This window comes from Salvelinus alpinus, chromosome 35 (genome assembly GCF_045679555.1).
Source record: "Salvelinus alpinus chromosome 35, SLU_Salpinus.1, whole genome shotgun sequence".
NCBI classification, from domain to species: domain Eukaryota; kingdom Metazoa; phylum Chordata; class Actinopteri; order Salmoniformes; family Salmonidae; genus Salvelinus; species Salvelinus alpinus.
Genome location: NC_092120.1, coordinates 8808559 through 8828221, shown reverse-complemented (window position 1 = coordinate 8828221; position 19663 = coordinate 8808559). Strand labels below are relative to the sequence as shown.

Genomic DNA, 19663 nt, shown 5'->3' with positions numbered 1-19663 from the left:
TCGGAGGAAAGGAAAAGGTTGGGAACTACTGATATATTCTACGTCCCAAATGGCAACCTATTTCCTATATAGTGCACTACCTTTGACTAAGGCTCTGGTCAAAAGATGTGCACTATTTAGTGAACCAGGAGCCATTTGGGATGCTCAGTAAAACCCCAGAAACATATTGTTTTATTGTCAAATACACCAGATAGGTGCAGTGAAATGTGTTGTTTATTTAAATTAAAATTTTGCATGGCCTAAATGCAACATCAAACATCAAAGTCCCAAAAGGAAAGGGCAACTAAATTACAAGTAGCTCACTTTTTCGACCGCCTCATTATTTCAATAACCTTCCTGTGGCTCTGACTTTGAAGTTAAATACAGTATGTGATACTTAAAAAAAAATCTGAATATTATTTATAAGATATCATGAAAATATCTTAAATTAAATAAATGGTAAGTGTTAGACCATACTAATGTTAATTACTGCAGTATGAATACGTTAAATATTTCTGTTATCCGGTGCAAACTTTCCTGTCTGGTATTCCCAACTGCCACTGCTTTTAATAACAATGATGCTTCTCCACCAAACTGTGTTACCACTGTGTATGTGAATGCTTACTCTTTCCTCCTGGCAGACTTCCTCTTCTCCTCATTGAGTTCGTGGGCAGCATCCCTCAGCTTGACCTCTGACCCTGGGACGCTGGCGGGGATGATGTCCAGCTGCAGCCCTTTACTCTGTAGGACAGACAGGGGACTTTACGAGGCACCGCCGAGGGAACACGGGCACAGACACACACAGATACAGACTCAGGCACAGACACAGAGACACACACTCTCACACATGAGCGTGAGCATGCAAGTACACATGCAAATACACACACACACACTTTTCAAATCCCACCTTTCATCTGTTTCACACACACACACACACACACACACACACACACACACACACACACACACACACACACACACACACACACACACACACACACACACACACACACACACACACACACACACACACACACACACACATACACACAACCTCCCCCCTCCCACACATACACCATCTTCCATCTCAACCCTCCACTCCAACATTCCTCCACCCTGTCCTCCAGTACTCACGGCCTTGTTGGAGTCAGAGGATACGATGCCCAGTGCTTTCTCCAGACAGGACCGGTACTTGTCCATGCGGAGGGAGAAGTCTCTGTAGCGCTTGTCCACAGAGGTGACCCATTTCTTTATCTCCAGCGCATGGGCGTGCCCTTTGTCACAAAAGCCATCCGCCAGCTGGATCAACAGTTTCACCCTCTCTTTGGTTTGCTGTCAATACAAAGAAAGAGAGAGAGAGTGAAAGAGAGAACGAACGGGGGCCGCGGAGTGTTTGTGTGTGTGTGCGTGTGCCTGTGTTTGTGTGCGTGTCAACCACGGGAGCCAAATCCCACTGTGCCAGGGGTTCATGACTACAATAGAGTTTTCTGCCACACAATAACTGAGGAGGCCAGAACATCAGGGACAATAGGCTGCCCTGTGACTGGGCCTCATAGCTACAGCATCATAATACCTAGCACAGGGCCACAAACAGGGCAGGGCAGCAAAACACACTACCCGCAGCGTCCCAAATGGCACCCTACTCCCGAATATAGTGTACTACTTTTGACCAGGGTACATAGTGCTCTGGTCAAATGTAGTACGTAGGGAAGAGGGTGCCAATTGGGACGCGTCCACGCAGATGGCCAGTACCCTGCACAACCTAAACAGATCCTAGACAGCCCTACGCGGTGTATGTATGGGACAGGTTGACTGACACTAGTCCCTTTACATCTCAACACACTGGCTAAGGTTCCTACAGGCGTCACAGTCTAAAGAACCCATACAGTCTGATTCAGAACTACAAAGGTCAGTGTCTGTTATAGACAATACATAGATTACATCCAGGAGATGCCATTTGATTGAGTGAGGTGGTGTTTGATAGTGTTGGACACTGCTGGAGGGGACCTTCACCTTGGCTGTGATCTGGAAGTCCTCGTGCTCCTTCAGCAGCTCCTGTGTGTGGTGGATACTGGATCCGGTGGAGGTGTGGGTCGACAGGTAGAACTCTCCCGTGTCGTGGATCCACTCCAGAGCCTGTGGCCCAATCACAACGAGACGAGGTCCAGATCATTTATCTGTCATCACACTAATGTTTAATTCCTATTCCCTAGCCTTCACCCTTTGAGGAAGTGTGCACTTGTTCAAGCTAGAATCCTTAATTGAAACAATATCAAAGCGGACTCCCTGCCCCTGTTTTGCTAACCAACTGAGGGATGGGGCTAGAGAAATGTAACCACTCTCAAATTCATAGACAGAGCTATGGATGCAAGGACTGACCATCCATGATATCAAACGTATGGTTTTAACCATGTTTTGAGGCTATACAGTGTTTGTTTACAAGTAAGTTGTTTGTGGGCTCCTTACACCATTCTATACATTTGACATCTAGGAGGGGATAGGAAGATGCACTCCTCACTGCTGCCTCTCCAGACCAGTGTAATGCTAACACCAGCCCACATGGGGGAGCAAACAGTCTCCAAATGAGATATACTTCAGTCTGCTCTGCTGCACACATTCGGTCCGTCAATCAGCACTGACTAAATGAGAGGAGGCGGTTTGGAGAGAATGAGGAGAGGAAAGACACTGCACTACAATAAGCCAGTGTTAAAATGTAGGGCATGTAATTATAGCTGTGGTAGCACTACCGTTGTGCTGTTACCAGTCTACCTCATTTCCAATTCCTCTCCAAAAACATCACTGAATGGGAATGAAACCAGATTTGGAGGCTTTGGTTTGGTCAGCCCCTGGTCAAAACATTAGTCCAACCGGTGCTTAGTTGAGCAGTTTGCACAGGGTTCTAAATGGTTGTATGGTATAGTATGACCGGACATATTGTTATATGTTACTGTCTACTTTTATAGCTTGTGTTGACTCTGTCTATGTGACCGTGTAATTGTAGTCATGAATGTTACCGTTCTGGTATAGTTCTCCTTGAGGAGCAGCACTGACCTGCTTGGCGCTGCGTTCAAACACCACATACTGCTGACACTGGTCCAGTCTCCTCTTCCTCATTGTCCAGAAGTGCAGCACCCGGTTCTCTCTCTGGAGCAGCTCATTCAAGATGTCTGACAAAACCACAACAGACACGTTATCATTTAAACCATGGCTATGTCACAAAAGGCAAGCTAGTCCTACAGTCTACTACTAAAGCACTTAAGTAGTGCACTATATAGGGAATAGGGGGCTATTTGGGACACATCCCATCTGTCTAAAAGAAGAGGGCAGCTGAAAGGAACACCACAGTAAAGAACGATCTAAGGTGTATTTGATTGGGAAGGGAAAAAAGAGCCACTTACTTTTGACCTGTGTTTCAGGAGCCTTGACGTGAGACAGCATCCCTGGCATGTTGACACTGTTTCTGTGCAGGTACTTCAGGAAGACGTCAGCGTTCCGCCTTGCTAGTGTACAAGCCTTGAGGAAGGCCTCCTTCTGCTCCAGGTGTTTGCTGATCATGGGTGTGACATGGTCTGACTCACTGTTCGGGCCCAGTTTATCAGCTCCCCCACACCAGTCCTCCTCACGCTTATACTCCTGCTCCAGGCTCTCCAGCACACTGCACACCTACAGAGCAGCACACAGCACAGGTCAAAACTACACTACACACAATGCACCACAGAGACCACGCTAAGTACATGAACGCAAATACATGGCAAACTGCAGTGTAATACCATATAATACCACCTTATCTAGAGTGGTTAATATACCCTAATCTGGGCCATGTTACTGGGCTAGGGGCCAATGGGCCTCCTCTGGCGGGTTGCCATGGAAACAGTTAGAAATGTCCCACCCACCTGCTCGGAAGTCTTGTAGAAGGCTACAGAGGCGTTGACCAGTTTGAGCCGGTCCTCCATTTTGAGCATGAGCTGCTGCCAGTGGTCGGCCACCTTCTCTGCACAGTCCCGGATCATGTCCATGTCGTAGTGGTTGGCTTGGAGTAGGGCCTCAGCCTTCTGCTGCACCTGCAATGCACTCTGGTGGGTTTTCTGAGGAGAGGGAGAGAAAGAGGGAGAGAGGTGATTAATAAAAGTGTTTCCACTTCATAAATATTGTTCACATTAACATCTTCAAATTTTCACAAGAACACGGAGGAATGTGATTGGAGGCTACGGCTACAGGAAAGGAGTCTGTGTTATTCACCATGTGAGTCTTCTACCTGGCTTCTGCTACCATGACTGTTAACACACCACAGCATTAGACAATATCATTACAATCCCATAATCAAATCGATCGAGTAACTGAGACTAATAATCTCCAACAGGGTTTTTTCCTCTCCTTCCACAGTGAGTAGATGACTCCAGAAACCTGCCTGCATAATCTCAGCCCTGCAGAATGTAGTCCTTTATGCAGTACGGCTGCATTTAAAATGAGCCCTGTTCAGAAGAGTTCAACGGAAACATGTTCTGGGGTGAAAACAGGGCCCTGTTTCTGGTGAAAGACAGAGAGGGGGGTGATTTATGATGAATACAGGATGAAAAGAGGAGTGGGGGAGGTTCTGGTTTTTACTGAGGTGTGCAGGAGGAGGGTAGAAGGAAGGAGAAGAGGAGGAGGAGAATGAGAGAAGGAGGAGAGGAGAGGAGTAGGATGGAGATGAGGAAAATAATAAGAATTTGCTGGGTGCTTATATTTGTCCTATTTCACACATGTACGAGGGTGTGTTAATATGCATGTGTGAATCGGAAGTGTGTTTTTTACATATCCCACTCTCCCTGAGACATCCTCGGAAAGTGGGGTCACGTGTAGGGTCACGGAGAGGAGGAAAAGAGGAGGAGGAAGAGAAGGAGTGGAAAGGGATGGTGAAGAAGAGGAATACATGAGAGAGATGGAACAGAGAGCTACCTCTATGGCATGTTGGAATTGCTCGTGTTCCTTCTGTAGCTGTTCTGCCTCCTGTAGAGAGCTGGCTGTGATCAGACCTGCATTCAGCATGGACTCTCCATTACGGATCCAACCCAGCACCTGAAACACACACAGACACACACACACACACACACACACACACACACACACACACACACACACACACACACACACACACACACACACACACACACACACACACACACACACACACACACACACACACACACACACACACACACACACACACACGAAGAGAGGATCAGTAATGGGTCAGACTAAGATAAACAGTCACACACACAGCACCTACATTAACCGCAGACACGTTGATAATGGACATGATAATAAAGACTCATCATCACAGATAAGCACAACCTCCAGTATACAGGCCTAACCCACCATGTTGTCACCACCCTGACACACACACACACAAGGGAATACATCAAGCGTCAGGGCAAGTTCAAGTCAGCTGTGACACGTCAACCCCGACCCTTTTGCCTCCCCACCTCTCCCCCTCCCACCCTCCTCTTTGTCCACACAGGGATGGCCTGCCAGAGCGTCCACACCGTCTCCTTCTCTGGGCTCCACTCTGAGTCAGCACTGCACACCTGCTGTGTATCTGACACATGCTCTGTGCTATCACTGCTGCCAAACTCCTAGCTCAGCATAGCGGCTGTGTGAGGGAAGAGGCTAAACGCTGCTCAGTGAGTAACAGACAGACAGAACAACTACTCCTGTATTCTGCCTGGCCTGCTCTCTCAGCTTATAGCCACAAAAACACACATAGGCCTCTCTTCCCTTCCAGGACACGGGTAATCTCTCGCTCTACAACGATGACCGAATAAGGAAAATGAAATAAATGAATAAACAGAATAAGATTAACAGATGATGCTTCTGCTGGCCTAGTTTCTCTTTTTCCTCATTTTTGGGCCGTTGGTCATCTCTAAAGGACTGCTCTACTTTCCCAGCACGTATTGCAGTGTTTCAGTCTTAGGAGAGAGTGAGAGAGTGAGTGAGAGTGAGAGAGAGTGAGAGTGAGAGTGTGAGAGAGAGAGAGAGAGAGAGAGAGAGAGAGAGAGAGAGAGAGAGAGAGAGAGAGAGAGAGAGAGAGAGAGAGAGAGAGAGAGAGAGAGAGAGAGAGAGAGAGAACAAAAGTAGGAGAGAGAGACAGAGAGAGAGAAAGACGTATTTACCTGTTTGACCTCAGCCTGAAGGTGGCGTAGCTGGACACACTGTTCCAGATGCCTCCTGTGCTGCTCGGCCGCCACGTCCAGCTCCTGCTGCTTCTCATGGAGGAACTCCAGCAGGTCCTGAACACGAGTAGCCATGTCCACATCCCTGTCACACAGCAACTCCACACCTAGACAGAGAGAGAGGGGGGAAACAGAGAGGGAGACAGAGAGAAGGAGAGCGAGAGAGAAACAGAGAGGGACACAGAGAGAAGGAGAGCGAGAAGGAAGGAGAGAGAGAGAGCTCATCAGCTACTGTAGCAAATCCTGAAAACAACACAAAGAACAAGAGCCATTATGCAACCCAAACCTAATAAAAATATTAAAAGAGAGAAGCAAGGTCTCTCTCTCTCTCTCCTCATACAAAACAATCAGTCTCGACTACATGTAAAAGAGTGACAGTTAGGTAAGCATACAGACATACATCAGTAGCTCCATATGGCCAGACAGTCAGACACACAGGAACGAATCTGCCATTAACATTATATTACTTACATTTCACTCCTGTGTTCCAGACCTGCATTGGGCTGCTGGAGTACAGAGCATGTCTGTCATATAAGCGCTATGTGTCTGTCTCTTTGGTGTCCAGGAGAGAACTACTCTGGGATGCATTCCGATTATGCAAAATCTCCTCTGTGTATGTCGTCATTGACGTGTGTGTGTGTGTGCCAATGCAGCCTGTCGTCCTGCAGCACTGCCTAGTGGTTTTACTCAGCGACATGAGTTCATAGGATTACAGTGAAATCTGCTCATCTGGCCTTGGCCTACTGCCGCTACTGTGCTGAGCTCTCCAGTGCCCGATAGCTGGGTTAAACGTCCCTCCCCATTCCTCCCCTCTCCCTATCTTCTCACCCACAACGCTGAGCTGACCCGGCCTGGCTTACAGCTCATCTGCCCTGGCAGCAGCAGCAGCGCTTTGGCTCATCTTATGTGTCGGTGTGTGAGTGTACGACAGAAAAGGTGCATGTGTGTGTACATCCGTCTGTGTGTGTTTCTCCACTACTCACCGCTGGCCTGGACCTCTGTAACGTACTGCAGCAGCTCCTGTCCCTGATGGATGACGTCGAAGGTCAGGTTGTTCATGGTGAGGGCCTTGTCAGCATGGTGCTGGAGCCTCTGCTCTGCCAACGTCAGGTCCTCTGTATCAAACTCACCCATCTGCTGGGACAGCTCCTCATTCCACGACTCCAGGTCTGAGATGATCTGGGAGTGTGTGAGGGAAGGACAATGGGTAACACTTCATTTGGATAGTCCCCTATAGAGGATCTATAGATACTCAAACTATCAACTGCAACAACAAACTATCAACTGCAACAACAAACTATCAACTGCAACAACAAACTATCAACTGCAGCAACAAACTATCAACTGCAACAACAAACTATCAACTGCAACAACAAACTATCAACTGCAGCGACAAACTATCAACTGCAGCAACAAACTATCAACTGCAGCAACAAACTATCAACTGCAACAACAAACTATCAACTGCATTAGGTATTTCTTGGTATTTGTTGTGGTATTTTTAGAGATTACCTGTTAGATATTGCTGCACTGTCGGAACTAGAAGCACAAGCATTTCACTACACTCGCAATAACATCTGCTAACCATGTGTATGAGACCAATAACATTTGATTTGAACAACAAACTATCTACTGCAATGGAAGGGTAGAAATAGACATAGAAACACAATGATCACAGGGATCACTAAGTTAGTTTGAAATAAAGGTCACTGCTAGTGACATAACATGTACAGGACAAACATATGTACAAACACACACAGATGATCATTCCAACCCTCTAGGTGGAATATGACCTGAGAGGGGTGTAAACTAAATCGGCGTCAGAATGAAAGGATTTGTAATGATATCAAAACGCCAGCCAAACTGATCTTAGAGACAGTAGCTAAGTGTTTAGTGTTTCCTAGAACGATACACTTCTCCCTTGGTTATAGAGGGACTACCCAGACTAGCTGGCATGACTGTAGGCAACACTGTAGATGGTCTGCCTGTGATGTTAGCACTTGTTTAAGGACCCACCCACGCACACTTGCTGAAGGAGGGTGAATCATGATGCCCATCCATCTTGGCACACTGATGGGTACTCCGTCAGTCTTTTCTCTGTGATGCCAGTGTGGGCTGGGCCTGACTGGGCTTACCTTACCTTACCTAACCCACAGCACTGCTTCACGGTTGCCCTCCATATTCATTGGAATTAAGTCAAAATCAATCAATCAATGTAGTGACCAAGGACCAAAAGGGTGGATACCGGGTGGTGATTATTTTTGTTGCCAAACCTATCCGGAATATCATGGCTGCTCACAATGACTAGCTTACCATTTCAATTTGTCTTTATATAATACAAATCCATTGTATGTTTTACAAAATCGCTTTCCTGATGCTTCAGAGAGAGACAGGCTGGCACTAGTCTCCATTCCACACATGGATCACAATCCCATTCAGCTGCTGCTCAGCCACATACTGAAGAGCTAAATGTAAAGAATGTGTCCTAGGAAAATTCAAGGCGTCCAGAGTGATGGTCGTCGTGGGGAAACTATGGAAAAGTAATACGGGTCATGAACTAAAGCGGTGGCTGGCTATCCAGCAGATAGACTGGGAGGAAATTGAGAGGCTCATACAGCTGCCTGCATCCATTCACATGAGCAGTGAAATCAAATCTCAAGGCATCTGACAATGAAGAGAAAAGGAGTCAGAAAAGGAATGGGAGAATGAGAGGATTCCGAGGCAGGAATGGGAGAATGAGAGGGTTCTGAGTCAGGAATGGGAAAATGCTCAATTCCAAACCGCAGTACTGCGAATTGAATAATTATTGATTCTCTCCACTGTGCCATTTCATTTCCTCTGGATGGCACTCTGCACCCTCTGTTCTGCTCCTCAGGTTCCAGCTGTACTGTAGTGTATTATCTAGTACTGTACTGTATTATCTAGTACTGTACTGTACTGTATTATCTAGTATTGTACTGTACTGTATTATCTAGTACTGTACTGTACTTTACTGTACTGTATTATCTAGTACTGTACTGTACTGAACTGTATTATCTAGTTCTGTACTGTATTATCTAGTACTGTACTGTACTGTATTATCTAGTATTGTACTGTACCGTATTATCTAGTACTGTACTGTATTATCTAGTACTGTACTGTATTATCTAGTACTGTACTGTACTGAACTGTATTATCTAGTACTGTACTGTATTATCTAGTACTGTACTGTACTGTATTATCTAGTATTGTACTGTACCGTATTATCTAGTACTGTACTGTATTATCTAGTACTGTACTGTATTATCTAGTACTGTACTGTACTTTACTGTACTGTATTATCTAGTACTGTACTGTACTGTACTGAACTGTATTATCTAGTACTGTACTGTACTGTATTATATAGTACTGTACCGTATTATCTAGTACTGTACTGTATTATCTAGTACTGTACTGTATTATCTAGTACTGTACTGTATTATCTAGTACTGTACCGTATTATCTAGTACTGTACTGTATTATCTAGTACTGTACTGTATTATCTAGTACTGTACCGTATTATCTAGTACTGTACTGTATTATCTAGTACTGTACTGTATTATCTAGTACTGTACCGTATTATCTAGTACTGTACCGTATTATCTAGTACTGTACTGTATTATCTAGTACTGTACTTTACTGTATTATCTAGTACTGTACTGTACTGTATTGTATTGTCCTCTGGGGGAGAACATGTGAGTGAGGAGGCGGAGGGGAGGGTTCCATGTGGTAAGGGCTATAGGGCTAGCTCTAACTCACTGAGCGTATGGCTGCTTCATGGAAGGGCCAGGCTACAGGGGTCTTAGTAGTGTACACTCTCACTGTTTATGTACAAGTCAGAGACTATAACGCGGTAGTAATTAACCACAAACTCCCTTCAGCTATGATCCATATGCTAATCCATCGCTCTTCACTGTTTAATATCTTAACCTGGAGATAACCAAGCCTTTATCATCTAGCCTAAGCAAATTGATGACTGGATCAACATAGTATGATAACAGTTTTTAACATAAACAAAACATAGACCTATGAAGATATAGGATGTGGATTGTTGGCTTCTCATGATTATCATCATGTAATAGTAGTTCCTTGGCAGAAGTATTTTCTGTCTATCTTTGAGATGGTTTATGACTGAAACATGCGACAGAGGTCTATAGTAAATGACCTGAACGGTCATTCTTGTCGATCAAACAAATATCTTTGTAAATTCATAATCCAAGAAACTGTATACTGAGATCTACACCACCTCAGTCAATAACAGAACAGTTCTTCTTTTGCTTTTACAATATGAGAGAGAGTCATGGCTGCTACCACAGACAGGTACAAACCCCATTAATTATACAGCCCTTCTGAGGTTGAGAACGGCCCATTCTTTGCACAAGGCAAACAGCCAACAACAACTGTCATAACAGAAAGGTCTGAGGAAACCCCAGGAAAACACTGCTTTAAGATTTGAGAAAGAAGTCTAACAAAAGGTAATGTCAGCATTGTAATGTACAGGTAATAGTTGCTCTGTGGACACAAAGTATTCAGCAAGCATGTACTAACAACCATATAAACACAAGTACATACAACATCAAAAGACATCTATGCTTCCAACATTATTTCTGTTCAAAAACTAGTGATGGGGAAATTCGATACAGTTATATATCGGTTTATTATTTTTGACAATATATTGTATCGTGTCGTTTTGACAATATTATTTTTGTGCTAGTTGTCTGTACCTGCACCAAAACTCCAGTATTTTTCCTCCATAGTTTGTTCTCCATCTTCTTTTTAAATTGGAAGCCAATTTCTTTTCAGCACCTTTATTTCCATGACTGATCAAAACTTGTTTTCTCATGTCTCTCTCTCTTGTCCCTCTGCAGCAGACATATGGTGAGCAATATGTTTGGACATCAAATCGCAATAAAATCACAGTAGCGAATCTCAATACATATAGAATCGTGAGAATCGCAACACATATCGTATCGGTGATAATATGTATTGTGATAATATTGTGTCTTGAGTTCCCTAGCAATTCCTAGCCCTATCAAAAACCCTTCTCAAAACATTACGATCCAGTCCAAAGTGCTACAACTTCAACAATCCCAAACTCACTAATCTCTCTTGAAAATGTCTTTCTGACTGTTCTGTAGGAGTCATATTCACTTAACTCATAAGCACATTACAGAAGGCTGAATGACAGCGAGGCAAAGCTCCCATAAATATCACAAGCCTTTAGTTCTTCTAACATCTTTTCTTCACCTGCCACTCTCCTCTTCTCTAACGTTCCCTCCTTCCCAGGCGCCAGGAGCCACTTACCGGGCCGGGCTGCTCTCACAAAGCAGAGTAGAAACCCCTCTCTGAGTCTAAGTACACACACCATCTTTCCCTCCTCCTGGCTCATGGAGAGGAGACTGGCTCCGTGAGGACAGGAATCCTGCTCTGGGACTGACTAGGACACTGCGTGCCATGCCTCTGCCTCACCTCAAACCTGAACCTGAACCAGCATGTTGCTGCCTAACCCCTCATTGGGAGCCAAGAAGGAACAGCGTCCCGGGGATGTGAAGAGGAGGAGTGGAGGGAAAACAACCTCTCCCTCCCTCTCTCCTGTGTCATATTGACTGACTGACTGACATACCGCTCTGTCCCTCCCACAGATCACAGCTAATGTGAAGGATTTACTGTACTGCACCTCTGAGGTGAAAATACTGTACCAGTCTGGCTGTGGTCTCTTACCACACAGACTAGTGTGACTGCTGCACTACTATTGTGACATTACACCTCAGTGTGAGATGGGCTGCATGTGCAGACTGGCAAGGGGCAGTGTGTGCCAAGCACGGCTCAATATTTTACTGACTGTAGGTTTCCACTTGGGAGAGACGTGAGACATCTTTATGAGAAAATGAATAGAATGTGCCGAAAACGAAACGTCCTCCTCCTCTATCCAATGACCTGTTATTGCAACACAACACCAACAATTCAGGTATGTGTGTGTGTGTGTGTGTGTGTGTGTGTGTGTGTGTGTGTGTGTGTGTGTGTGTGTGTGTGTGTGTGTGTGTGTGTGTGTGTGTGTGTGTGTGTGTGTGTGTGTGTGTGTGTGTGTGTGAGAGGGGAAACAAGGCACGCACATACCTGAAGTGTTGGTGTTGTGTTGCAATAACAGGGTCATTGGATAGAGAAGGAGGACGTTTCGTTTTCGGCACATTAAGTAGACTACAGTGCAGTTTGACATTACAACAAATCACATGACATTGCATTCATATTCCTATTCATTTTCTCATAAAGATGTCTCACGTCTCTCCCAAGTGGAAACCTACAGTCAGTAAAATATTGAGCCGTGCTTGGCACACACTGCCCCTTGCCAGTCTGCACATGCAGCCCATCTCACACTGAGGTGTAATGTCACAATAGTAGTGCAGCAGTCACACACACACACACACACACACACACACACACACACACACACACACACACACACACACACACACACACACACACACACACACACACACACACACACACACACACACACACACACACACACACACACACACACACAGCCTTAAATGAGTCATCACCTCAGTACAATAACTTTCCAGAAAGGGGAATGATTACTTCATGAATATCAGTGGTCCAGGCTTTATAATGTCAAAGGCTGCTGTAGCTAATGCTTAATTAATTAACTAATTATTTTGTTTTATTTAACCTTTTTTTAACCAGGAAAAGCCCATTGAGACCTAGAGTCTCTTTTTCAAGGGAGACCTGGCCAAGAAGGCAGCAACAATCAATACATTACAGAATTAAAACATACAACAATGCAATACAACAACATGATCCAGCCTAAAAAAAGCATTTACAGTCCTCTGTAACAGTCTCCCATCAATATTTTAAATTAATTCAGTGGCACTAACATATCTAGATGAAGCATGGATTGTAGATTATTCCATGCGTCTGGTGCACAAGAAGAAAAGGCAGTCTTGCCTAATACTGTGAATGTCCTGGGGACTTTAAGTAGCAACCACCTAGCAGACCGGGTATGGTAACTGCTGGTGGTGAAGGAGACCAGACTACAGAGGTAAAGAGGGAGTTTACCTGCTGGTGGTGAAGGAGACCAGACTACAGAGGTAAAGAGGGAGTTTACCCAAAAGGGCTTTGTAGATGAACACATTCAAATGTATCTTTCTGCGCATATAAAGTGAGGTCCAACCTACCATTTGGTACAATGTGCAATGATGGGTGAGTGACTTGGCATTTGTAATAAAGCGCAAGGATGCATGATAAACAGAGTCCAGTCTCTGTACGATGGAGGAGGTTGCATGCGTATACAACAAGTCACCATAATCAATTACAGAGAGAAAAGTGGCCTGAACAAGCTTCTTTCTAGCCATAAGCGGGAAGCAAGTCTTATTACGAAAATAAAAACCCAATTTCAATTTAAGCTTTGTCACAAGATTATCCACATGAACTTTAAAAGACAACTTGTCATCCAACCAAATACCTAGGTTCATTAATCAACTACTGTACTGCTTCAGTCCTTTGATGGTGTAACAGGAAAGAGAGAGATTAGAATAACAGCAGCAGCAGAAATACTAGTTTGAGTCTCTCAGCAGGGACTGAAGGCCTTACACTATCAGATAAAACTACTACAGAAACACTGACTGTGAAACATTCAATCTCTGGAGAAGACACCGGTCAGATACGGGCAATAGAGGACATGATAGATTGATCGATCTGAACTTTATGGACATGGGGGCCACTTACGTCGATGGCGTCCCTCTCGAAGATGCGTAGCTGCAGGAAGAGTTCCAGTTTGATCTTCCTCTCCTGAAACAGGTCTTCCATCTGAGCCTGGGCCTCGTCCAGCTGCTGTAGGACACTCTGGATGTGGGCCATGGAGCTGTTGTGGGGAGTCTTGTTACTGGAGATAGCAGAGTCCCTGTGTGGAGGCCAGAGTCAGAGGTTAGATAGGTCAACAAACACATTAAATACACTCCTTTCAATATCATGAATGACATGTAACACTGTAGGTGGTGGAACAGCTAGCAGAGTTTAACTATGTGTTAGACGGCATGCTCTTAGAAGCTTCAAATGCACCTCTGTTGCCTCTTTATGGTAGGGTAAATACAGCCTAGGGGGACAGTGATACTGCTCTACAATGCTGAACAGTTCTAAATAAACACAAAACTACCTTTATTACTTGGTAAATTAGCTCAGATCTACAAAAGTAGAGGGGGTAGCATATTTCTATGGCGGGTAGGGGCTAGAAGGGATTGATTTAGGATGGAGGATGAGTGCGCTGTGAGCTACCTGAGCTGCTGGATGAGGTCCTCTCCCTCCTTGATGACGTTGACAGTGGCCTGCAGGGTGGTCTGTTGCTGCTGGCCGAAGCGTTTGATCAGGTCCTGCACCGCCTCCACAGACTCAGCATACACATCGTCCAGCAGCTCCTTCTGCAGCTCCTCCAACCACGTCCACAGCTGCATGGGCACACAGTGACACAGCCCAGGCGGCCAATCAGAAATACAGTAAGAGGTCGGCCGGCCAATCACACGAGAGTAACTTGTTACGCTACAAACACACTAGAAAGGTAAAGGAGCTGACTGCTATCACACAGAGAGGCAGGTAAAGAAGGACAAAGGAGAGGAGAGAGGGAGAGAAAGAGGAGTGAAGGAGGGAGCTGCATTGAGTCATTGTGGCAGGATTAACCATCTGGTTATATTGGCAGGGTGGGCCAAACTAAAGCACCGAAACAGCAGGTAGGACCCTCCCTGCCCAATCTACTACCCACTGCTTTTTTCCTATGCATCCCAAATGGCACCCTATTCCCTATATAGTGCATTACTTTTGACCAGCTCCCGTAGGGCCCTTTTCAAAATTCAAAGTGTGCTATGTAGGGAATAGTATGTCATTTGAGACCCAAAATGTGTTTTGTTCCAGTTCATACAGCTCTATTTTTCCATATTAACACATAAAGAAAGGCAACACAACACAGACTAAGAACAGAGGAGGAAAGTTGGAACTGGACCTAATCCAACCACCTCTATACAACAGATGGGTATTATTACACCATATGGACACATAAAATAAATGATGAATTAATATGAATATCAGGCCACCACCAACCACTGTGTGAGTCATGTACTGTAAAGATGATATCAATGTCAGCTCACAGAGTAAAGTACAGCACACTGGCACAGAACCTTTACAGAAAGGTTAATGCTGTTCATTAATGCCTAAACCAATGACATTGATTGAAACAACACATACTGCAAGTTAACTTTCTCATAAAAGCTTCATGTTGTTTTGAGGAGACTATAGTGAAGCACCACCTCTATAGGTAAAACTGAGAAACACTCATTCCAAGGGTCTGACTTCTTACAAGGGAAACCTTTCAAACACAACACACATGTAATCTTCACCACAAATAAAGGCATGACAAATTACAGCTTTGAATAGAAGGCATTTCAGAAACAGAACAGCTTCTTAAATTGTGGCAATAGCTCTAGGCTCCAGTCTAGTAGATGAGAGTAGTAGAGGGGGAGGGAGGCACTGTGTTTAGGCTGTTGGAGATGTGTGTTACGCTCAGGAAAATACGTCTATGTGTCCGTGTCACTTTGGGCAGCCCATCCACTGTCACAGGACACACACATCATTGTGATGATGATGACAGAGAAGCCGGTGTTTGGAGGATATATTGGCAGGGGTGTTGTTGGAGTGCCGGCAAACCGTGCCAATATATCCTCCAAACACCGGCTTCGGGGGCATTATCACTTTTATATTACGGTTTACCAACATATTCAAATAATGATTTACATATTTTAATAAAAAATGTTATTTTGATGAATTTATCCATACTATTTCATCCTTCCACAAGATATAGTCCCGACACAAATCTAGGGTTGCTACCCAAGCTTGCTGGTCGTTTGTTCTATTGGTTCGGATGGCAGAGACGCGACCCAGTCATTAAGTCTTTTTGTTCTGTATCCATGGACGCGACCCAGTTGTTGGTTCTAAATGTTCCATTGCCATACTGGCTGAAAACATTCTTATCCCTTGCTTGCTGCTAGCCAATAACGGCTAATTTACAGTCACATCAAACAGTGCAGCCAGAATAACAACAAAGTAGCTGGATTTGCATTTGTTTAAGCTGTTTTCTAGTGACATTTATTTGGAGACATCCATAACAATGAGCTAATGATGCGCGATTTCACCTGGCATAGAAAATGTGCTCTCTCGTCAGGACACTGTTGTTCAGAGGAGCTAGCCAACAACACAGCTAACACAATCCCTTCAAACTGAAGCTGGAAAGACTGAAAACCAGCTGCACTTCATTTTGTTTGACCTGGTTTCTATTGAAATTTCTTTGTATATAGCCATAAAATGTATGCTGATTCTTGATTTCGACTGGCTGAAAAAGCTGCCTGCCTGTCTGTCTCATCCCGACTCTCGACTCCCTACCCATTCATTACTATGTGAGAGCTGGAGATTGAATTTGAATATTGAAACAATGTTGCTGTCACGCCCTGACCTTAGAGTTCCTTTTTGAAATAAAAGAATCATGAACACTTTCCACGCTGCGCTTTGGTCCACTCTTCATACCACCAACGAGAGCCGTAACAGTTGCAAATGTTGGAGAGGCATACAGAAAGTTTTATACAAATCTCCTCTGTTGAAAACGAAATGCTAGTCTAAAAGAAATGTGAGATAATGTCTAGATGCTTTTTATAAATAGCTGGGCTGGGCTGATGAGACAGTGTTGTGCATGCAGATGGAACAGAGTAAATATGCATTTTAACGTCATAGATTTAGCCGGTGCTAATTTATGGAATAGACACAGGCTGGAATGCGGTTTTAACCAATCAGCATTCAGGATTAGACCCAACCGTTGTATAAATACAACATAATGCACGCACGCACGCACACACACTCACACTTCCACTCTTCAGTGTGTGGGCGGTGTGTTGTGTGGCAGTACTAATATTATACATTCTTCATGCCACTAAACTCCTGTATCAAACCTCTTATTACCTTAGCTGGCTGGCATCTCTTTCACAACACTAACTGGGCTGGGACGAGGGACGAGGGACGAGGGACGAGGGACGAGGTTGAACTCCTTTAAAGGTTGAACTTAAACTTTCCTCAGGGTGAGCAGTGGAGAACCCTCTCACAGCCCTACCATGAGAACATCTACACCAGATGTCATTACCACCTCTAGAGGGGTATCAATATTACAACTGCTAGCTGGCAGGTCTCAATACACACAACTTTCTTTAATAGTTAAAAGGGTTTAAAGTCATTTCACACTCAGATTCATGCAATTTAGTAGACTCTGAGCTATAGCCCTGACTAGAGACATACTGTAGATCGAATACAACAATAACTTTCATTAGTACAGTTTTTCAACAGGTACAGATCTACTGTATAAGCCTATAAGGGGACCAAGGCTCGTACCTCTTTGACGTGAGTATGGAAGGCCACAGACATGTCCAGGAGGACCTTACGTTGCTCCACGCGACGTACAAAGTCCTGGATGCGGTCCTCTAGCTGGTGGGCTGCCTGGTAAATCTCCTCTGGATCACATTCTCCTGTCTGGGCCAGCTGCTCTGCTGCCTCAAGCAGCTTGTCAGCGTTAGTATAGGTGTTCTGGACAGGGGGACATTAGAAGAGACATTATGCGGACTGCCACATTACAAGTAATTATGATGTGAGCATATGGGCTAATAACATATAAATGAATAAGTTCACAAAATATAATACTATTTTTCTCTGTGTGTGTGTGTGTCCCAGCTCACCTGGGCCACCTCCTCAAAGTCCTCGTGTCTCTTCTGCAAGGCCCGAGCTCTGTGTAGGGACTTCCCCACTCCGGTATGCTTACTGAGGAAGGCTTCACCATGGTTCTCTATCCAGTCCAGCACCTGCACACACACACACACACACACACACACACACACACACACACACACACACACACACACACACACACACACACACACACACACACACACACACACACACACACACACACACACACACACACACACAAACACACACACACACACACACACACACACACACACACACACACACAGGGGCGAGAGAGTGAGAGACTGAAATACACCGGTATAGAGAGGGTTTGCCAGAGCCCTGTCTAATAAAGGCTGTTATAAGGACACTAGAGTGATGTAACACATGCTCGATGACAACACCTGTGTACAGTGATAGGCCTTTGGATAGTCGCTACTTGGAATCAGATATGTTGAGCGTTTGATTGAGCCTGCCGGGCTAGATTGGAACCAATTAAATAGGCATGTCCCAAAAGTACAAACCCAGCACTCCATGCAGGCTCAATTAAATGCGTGAAGCATTTGCAAGAAAACAGATACTAGTTGAACCCAGGTGTGGTGACTACTAGCCTTTGAACAGGGATATTATTGGTATGTACTGTATGCACTGATCTTATGTGCTGCGCCACAAGGGGGAGCTTTGTGACTTTTAGCTTGACACACTGTGTCTGGGACAGCTCTATAGATGGCCCTGTTCTGTCTAAGGCTACTGCCATAACATAATGCCTTCCCAGTTCAGACCCACCCTCTACCCTCTGCTCTGCATCACTGTGCCAAGTCTGGGCCTGCGTCTCAAACGGTCCCCTATTCCTAGTCCATAACTTTTGGTCAAAAGTAGTGCACTATATACGGAATAGGGTGTCATTTGGGACACAGCCTGGCACTTTTAATGGAACTTTTAAGGAAACATGGATGAAGAAATCCATAATCCACTACAGACCAACGTTTAAGCCTTTCTATGGACTGTGATAATATATCTCAGTTAATAACGGCCTTATTATTTATTGAACAGATGGGTGGATGGTTGCTTCATCTCACTATTATTGCTGAACAGAAGAATAAACAGGATTTTGATAGTGGGTTTTTCAAGGTCTCTCCTCTTCGAGCGCATCATTCTATGGGACATATGGAACACGCAACACATTACGTGGCAGTAAATTGGATTACCATGGCAACTAGTACGTATCAGGAGAGAGAGAGAGAAACAGAGAGAGAGAGAGCAGGAGAGAGAGCGAGAGATACAGAGAGAGATACAGAGAATAGCGAGCATGTCCACAGGGCACAGAGAAGTAGAAACCAGCTCAGTCCTAATCACAAGGGTCTGTCAGCCACTCACACAGACCCGTTTTCACTCAGAAACCCCAGGAGCCACTGAAAACGCTTTGAAGAAAGTGGAGACAGCTAAATGTACTCCGCAAAATTACAACACGGTTCTCTTTGGTATTGAACATGCATGAAAATCAGGTTTTAGATGAATAAAACACTGTACAATAAGTATAGTGGTCTCTGACAATGATGGTAAAGTATCTGTGTATTATGTATTCTGTGTGTTTGTTTGTGTTTATGTGTTTGAGTGTGTGTTTGTGTCATTGTGTGTGTGAGGTGTGAGTGTGTGTGTGTGTGTCG

The 19663-nt window shown here is 44.7% G+C and overlaps 1 protein-coding gene across 6 annotated transcripts in view; it reads right to left on the bottom strand.

Annotated features, from left to right (window-relative positions):
• LOC139564689 (triple functional domain protein-like) overlaps positions 1–19663 on the bottom strand; it is a 129677-nt gene that overhangs the window by 40916 nt on the left and 69098 nt on the right. For all 6 annotated transcript variants that reach the window (XM_071384450.1, XM_071384451.1, XM_071384454.1 and 3 more), the window contains 13 exons: positions 17987–18109; positions 17646–17837; positions 14502–14671; positions 13956–14130; positions 7175–7370; positions 6132–6298; positions 4918–5037; positions 3873–4064; positions 3378–3642; positions 3031–3146; positions 1993–2115; positions 1114–1311; positions 605–720 (listed from right to left, as the gene is read on the bottom strand). In XM_071384450.1, the coding sequence (XP_071240551.1) occupies positions 605–720; positions 1114–1311; positions 1993–2115; positions 3031–3146; positions 3378–3642; positions 3873–4064; positions 4918–5037; positions 6132–6298; positions 7175–7370; positions 13956–14130; positions 14502–14671; positions 17646–17837; positions 17987–18109 (2153 nt within the window). The remainder of the gene's footprint in view (positions 1–604; positions 721–1113; positions 1312–1992; positions 2116–3030; positions 3147–3377; positions 3643–3872; positions 4065–4917; positions 5038–6131; positions 6299–7174; positions 7371–13955; positions 14131–14501; positions 14672–17645; positions 17838–17986; positions 18110–19663) is intronic.